The sequence below is a fragment of the Geospiza fortis genome, unplaced genomic scaffold (genome assembly GCF_000277835.1).
Source record: "Geospiza fortis unplaced genomic scaffold, GeoFor_1.0 scaffold258, whole genome shotgun sequence".
Lineage (NCBI taxonomy): Eukaryota > Metazoa > Chordata > Aves > Passeriformes > Thraupidae > Geospiza > Geospiza fortis.
Window position 1 is genome coordinate 363,563 of NW_005054602.1, and position 6,801 is coordinate 370,363.

Sequence of the window (6,801 nt, forward strand, 5' to 3'; positions counted from 1 at the left end):
TACATTCCAGGGGCCATCAACATGGACATTGCAAACGAGTCCTTCTTTGCGAAAAGCCAGACAGAAAGATTGGAGGCATGAAACAAAATTATTAAAGACCACCACATGGCTCTGAGAGACAGCTGGGACTCCTGGAGACAGCAGCAGATGCATGTCTGGTTCAGACAGGGAAGACTGAGCCTGCTGTGCTAGAGAGGCTTCATCCAGAATATCAGAGAAGTTATTCCCAAATTACCCCCTTGACATAGTATAACAGAACATCCCACAACGTCACAGACCTTGGCAAGTACTGGGATTTTAGGCAGCCATAAGAAATTCTGCCTAATTACTCTTTTTCTAAATAAGAATTTGGAAAGCCCATCTCTCTTCCTGCCTCAGGACTTCACATGCTTCATTGTAGCTACTACATCCATAGACATCCAATTAATGGATCTTCCTTATTTAAGTCTTCCTATAAGCAAGGATTAAGTATTCTCTATAATAACAAAGTTGCATTAAATTGCAGAAAGTAATAATCAAGACAGAGCCTCTTTCTTGCTACTCTATGTAAAATTTTAAATAATGAAATAAACATGATATTTGAAGATTGTTTATTTTAAATGGCATTCTGAAACTCGTGGCTATATACAAATTTTCCAATTATGAAACTTAAGATTGCATGGTGACTGTCTTCACAAAGTAAGGCTGCTTGGTCAGTGATCTCAGAGCTGATTCCAGTGAAGTGGGATTATTCAGAATACAGGATGGCTTCTGAAAGCTTGTAATCCATGAAGACATCAACACCAAAGGAGGGAGGCCTTCCATACATAAAAAGCGGATCAAGGATACCCTGGGTTGCCACAGGACCTTTGCTGAATTTGACAGCATCATCAGCAGGGAAAGGTCTGAGACAAGCCAAGGGTCACTGTGGAAAGGCCTCTACACTGCACTCACAACTTGGAGACAGGTACACACTCCAGAGGCTTTTCCATGCCAGTCTTACTCACTGTGCTTTATTCCTCCCTCAACTGGGCCAGTGACAGGAAAAAAACACAGAAAAAGGAAAAGAAAAACCAGCTTATGCTACTATGGTACTTTAAGAGTGATCTTTAGAGACAGACTCTTTTTAGGGATAATTAACAGGCATGAACAGGATTTATGTTAATGCTGAAACATCAGTTTAGATACCAGACACAGGGGCGGGATGAAATGTTTCACCCCACAGCCAACAGATAGAAAGTCTTCACCTCCTGGAATTACCATGGAAGACAGATGAGCTACTGCCTCCTCTCATGCTCCCCAATACTAAAGGCAGAGATATGCTTCATGAGTTTGAAGCACACACAGACAATTAAAAATACATTTTAGTAATGTTTCCCATTAAAACCTTACCCATAGCACAGTACCAAAATGTGCAACAAAATGACAGGAAGGAGTATTTACAAGCATATTGTATTGTTCCAAATTTGCAAGACAAGAAAATTTTAAAGTGCAAAGTTGTCTCTATTCTACCGTTCTATTCTACACAGACACAGGGATCCATTTTCCTGCTCATTGTACAAATGACTACCATTGTTACAGACACACCACGGCTCCATGCTGAACATCCAAGTGATCAAACACCATCCCTAGGCTGACAGGCAAAACTCCTCTACTAAATCCAGTGAGAGGCAGACATTAGCATCCAAGGGCCAGGTTTAGTCCCTCAGTGTGTCACATGCTGGATGGAGAGTAACTACTGAAAACTCAGGAACACGAAACATGGAGGAAGTGTATTTAAATACATGGAGAAAGTATATTTAAATACATGGAGGAAGGTATTTAAATGGAAATCCTACAAAAAGCTTGATGGTTTGGTTTACAGTAGATTAAAGACAATCACTGCTTTCCTTAAAGCACAAAACAGAGGGCTCAGCACTCCATGTTTTATTCAGCTGCAGTTCTGTCCTGCTTCAGACGGGGCACAAATTTTTAAAGATTATTTACAGCAACAAGATTTGCAGGCTTAGCCATGAGAGCCTCTAAAACCAGAGAGAGGCCACAAAAACAGGCTCTTGCAGCATGAGAATATTAAAAAGTCACCATTCAAAAGACCTCACTCTTAAAAATTACTAGAGGGAGCTATAAGAGAAGGAACATGGCTGCTGGGTTTCCAGATTAACTGAAACTCCCAGTTCATTCACTCATATTCTTAAGCATATTGGACAGTTAATCTACATCTTATTTACAGTAATTCCTGCTACTACCCAACAAAACCAGAAGAGAAAGCTGCTCATTGCCTCACAGCTCTCTCTACTTTGCAAACTAAACAGTCTCCAGCTTCTTATTTTTTGGCAAAACCATCCAATGTTTGCCACAGGATTTCAGCTAGAAGTAAACAAAGTTTCTCTTGAAAAGCAACACATGTTAAATGAATTAATTTATTCCATTAGTCTATTTTTAAACTACTACAGCATATTTACTGAAACAGCTATGGCACAAGAGGTTACACAGGTAGGCTTAAGTAAAGTCATCATCTGACACAATTCACTTGGTTATGCCCCAACCTATTTACAGTGAACTTGATTCAGACAAACAGCTTAGTTTGAGAAAGTGTGCAAAGAATTCCAAGTCCATAAAATAATCTTTCCTACTAAGATGTTTAGGAATGATTTAGTAATGATTTGTTAATTTGATTGTAAGATATTCCCCATGGATAAAAGCTGCATTGGAAATGAGTCCCAGGACCTACAAGTGCATTAGCAAATGAGGGTAAGTCTGTGCCACAGTTTGTAGCAGGCGGAAGGGAAAATGAGGGGAGAAGGGAAAGCAGGCTCTAGTCTGCACAGAAGGAAAACTATTTCAGTTGAGATGTGTATATATTGGCAAAGAATTCTGAAAAACGAGTAGCTAAAAAAATTGTGATTACAAAACTGAATTAACTGTATCTTGATCCTTAAAGGCGGCAGGCTGAACAAATGTTGATGACTACAGCTGGAATACACATTTTAGAATTAAAATCTATATAAGAAAACTAACTCCACACTCTACTCTGGCAAAACCTAAGCTGGTATTTTAACAATGCAAGAAGTCTAATGAGTCAGCTGATCAAGTTAGGAACAAATTTGAGTAACTGTTCATGAAACATACACCAGGTCCCCATGCAGCACCAGAAGAAATGGAGCCATTTCAGGTATGTATTCTTCTTGATACTCATTATCCTCTAGGCCCCTGCAAAACAGTAACTTCTTCCAAAGAAATTCAGCTCACTTTACACTTAGTTTTATGTGCAGAACTGACAGAAAGAAAAATCCATCATGGGAAGCAAGGAGGTCTGCATTTGTTCAACCTGTAATAGCCAGCATTAAAAGACTCTTTGCCTTTTGCATCAACAAATTTTTTAATTTGGTCCAGTATCTCAGAGTCTTGAGTTCCCTATTAACCTCCTTGGCAGCTTTTGTTCCACAGGCCTTCAAGGAGTTACAGACTTGCTCTCTAAGCTAAGTGTCTCCAAGCCCCATTAAGGATTTTAGAAGCACTGAATCACAGCACAGTGTAAGGTGAACAAAGAGTACAAAGTGAGCAATGTGTTTACAGTTTACATCACGGTAAGTGCATTGGCCATCATGTTTGCTGGAAGGGTGAACATTGTCAGGCTGCTCAGTTTCTTTCTCAGGCCAAGAGAAGCGCAGCAACTGGTACCCAGGGATTGCAAGGCTCTAACTTCAACACATGCACCATATACCTTTGCATTTGCAATGAATCAGAAAGATGTTTTTGTTGTCAAGGGCGTTTTGCAGTGCTCAGCACTAAAGAATGCTGTCACATTTTCCACAGCAGGCAGAAATGGAAGCAAGTTCTACAAAATTCTTTCTTTCTCAGCCTTGACTGGGCTTGGCTTTTCACAAGTTTTCTTCAGAAAGAGCTGATTTTAGTGCAATACTGCAAAACCTGAGAAGCAGCACTGTTTATACAGGGCATAAAGGAAATCTAGAGCTTGGCTTCCCAGCTGTGCCATCAGCTCTTCAGCTCATCTTTCCTCCCTGTTCTCCTGACAGCTTCTTATAGACACCACCCAGATGGAAACACATCAACTTACTTCCAAATCCATTACCTTATCATGACAGTTTCAGGAATTCCAGTGCCAGATTAGAACTGTCTGCAGCCTTTGAACTTAACAAAGCTTTGAAGATTCAGAAACTCTGAACAAATGACACAGGGATGCTTTGCTTTTAAGCACTTCCATATTGCTTGCTGCATTACTTTCACATACACTTTGATACTAAAGGATTTGGATTAAAGGACAGACAAAGCTAAGGTACTTTGCTACAAATTCTGATATAAAACCCCTAATCTATAGAGGAAAGAACAGAGACTAATAGTTTCAGAACATAAATTGTGCTCCTGTTATGCAGAACTTCAGGTTTCCCAAGTTCTGTGCAAGTCCTGTGAAATACCATATGACTATTACAATCCAAACCCAGATTTTCTTCCCTCATTACAATTAGGTGAATTCAAACACAAAAAAGTCCTAAGCCTGAATGACAAAACTTGAATAAATATAACTGTTCATGCAAACTTCTGTTTGCAGAATTGGACATGATACAGCATATAAAGTAATGGAAAAACCCTCAAGCATTACAATCATGATACTTCCTTTGTTATTTGTGGGTAAAACTAAACCCACAAAAAGAAACTCCCTAGAGGCACAATAGGAACATTTAAGCCCACTCATTCTATGATATCCCACTGAAACCAAAAATAAGTCAGATATAAATAACCACCTAGAAATCCACCACAATCTTAAGAAAGATAGATACATATTAACGAAGGTAAATTAAATAAGCCTTGTAAATGAAAAGAGGAGAATCAAAAAAAGGAGATCAGAACAAAAGCCCCAGAGTCCTATGAATAGAGTTTCAAAGTGAATTCAAAGCACTTATGGCATTTAAGAAATCTGGCATCCACTGTCTTTTTGAGGCTTTATATTTGGTTCCTTCAGAGGTTTTACTTCTTCATCTGGTTTTGGTTTAGCCTGCAAACAAGAAGAAAAAAAAAAACCAACTAAATACCACAAGTACAACCCACTGTGTCTGCACAGTATTTATGCACAGCTAACTTTACATGTTATAATCTAATAGTCTCCTCTCTTTTCAAGGCTGAAGACTTTGAGTAAACCCCAAGCAAGAGGAAAATGAAAATTGTTCTCTGTTTCAGCATCTTTAAATGAATCCTTTTCTAAAAAATAATCTTTCTCTAGCATGCTGTAATGTTACATGACTTGGTAAAAAATGAGCTGATTTTCCAGATGCTGGCAGTGTGGCAGAGGTTAATTGACTTGCCCCTGGCACAACAGAAAGATGGGTTTAGGTGGTAGCCTTATGTCTGCTTCCTACAGTGAGCTGGGGAATGCTATGGAAGAGCCAAACTAACTCTGTATGATACACAGAATAAAGCCAGAGGGAAAGAACAGCACATAGGATTATCTTACAGTGTCCTCCTTTGGCCTCTTGGTGAGATCAAATGCTGCAACTGTTTCAGGAGTCCAGTGTGTGTTTAAAGCTGGAAACTCAAAAGGAACAGGCTCTACTAAGCCATAGTTTGCTTTCAATTCCAGCTGGGGAGCCTCTGCTGGCACCTTCTGGAAATAGCTGGAACAGAATACAGAAATGTATTTAAAATACAGGGCACCATCTCTGCAAGTCTTGGTTGCAATTCTAAACAAAACAATCTGGGTTTTCACAGTGGCAAGCACGGCTGCTCTCTTCCATTTCATTAAGGCACTGCCTAACATGCATTCTTGCCAGCAAGGTTCACAAGAACAAAAGCAACTCCTTGCTAGTATCATTGTTTGTTCCCTAATTGTGTGGTGGGTTTTCTCCGACTTATTAACCATTATCCCCAGTGCTTTAATGAGAAGAGCATCTTTTGTCCAAAAAAACCCCTCAAAATTCAAATGAGGATTTAAAGTACTTTCCAAAGATGAAGAGGACACTTCTTTTCCTAAACCGTCCTAATGTGCCAATAGTGGATGATAGCAACACAGCAGCATCTCAAAGACTGGCTACAGGGCAAAGCCTGACTCAGGTGTCCCTCTGCCCTTGGCAGGGCAGCAGGAGCTCACACACTGACATGCTCTACCTCACTTCCTGTGCTGCACAGAGCTCTTCCAAAACAGTCACTGCTTTCTCTTTCCAAGTTTTGTTCTAGAGGGACAGGGACATGCTGAAATCTCCAGTATGCTTTTGTTGTAAGCTCTGACAATGGGTATTTGAACCAAAGCAGAGCAGAGCATTTCTCTTTCTATTTGCAGTTCACTTTGATGTACTTGATGATCCTTTCCATTTAGTCAGTTGCCCTATTATGCAGGTCTTTAAATATCATAAAAATGAAAATAACAAACCTATTATGAAATGCTAAATCATAATAGGAGGGGAGAAATAAATGAGGAAAAGAACTCTAAAGACAAACTAATCTTAATTATTTTCAACTGAAATAAAAAAATGGTATTTCCAAACCCTTTTTGGAAGGACATTAATGAACAGAAAGCCCTATTCACAATATTAACTATACTTGGACTGGTAAAGCTCCTAGCACCCTAAGCATGATCTTCACTGAAGGCAGCACTGTGTTTTGACTTCCCTGCTTGCAAAGCAGAATTGCCTACTGGTCTTCTCCACTTCCCTCTCTGTCCTCTTTTGCCTACTAGATCTCAGGAGACAGGAAGAGAGCATTAGAGCAACACAGCAACTTCTGCAGATTTTGTCCTGTGCAGAAGGAAAAGTAACCAAGTGCCTGAGGAATGAGAGAAGAAAACTGCTCAACCTCTCCAGATGTCAGTAC

General features: G+C 39.7%; 1 protein-coding gene across 1 annotated transcript in view; it reads right to left on the bottom strand.

Moving 5' to 3' along the window:
- Positions 1-573: 573 nt before the first annotated feature.
- Positions 574-6,801, bottom strand: part of BROX (BRO1 domain and CAAX motif containing) — an 18,196-nt gene continuing 11,968 nt past the window's right edge. The window contains exons 12-13 of the mRNA XM_005430122.2: positions 5,450-5,609; positions 574-4,993 (exon numbers count right to left, since the gene is read on the bottom strand). Of these exons, the coding sequence (XP_005430179.1) occupies positions 4,907-4,993; positions 5,450-5,609 (247 nt within the window). The 3' untranslated portion in view covers positions 574-4,906. The remainder of the gene's footprint in view (positions 4,994-5,449; positions 5,610-6,801) is intronic.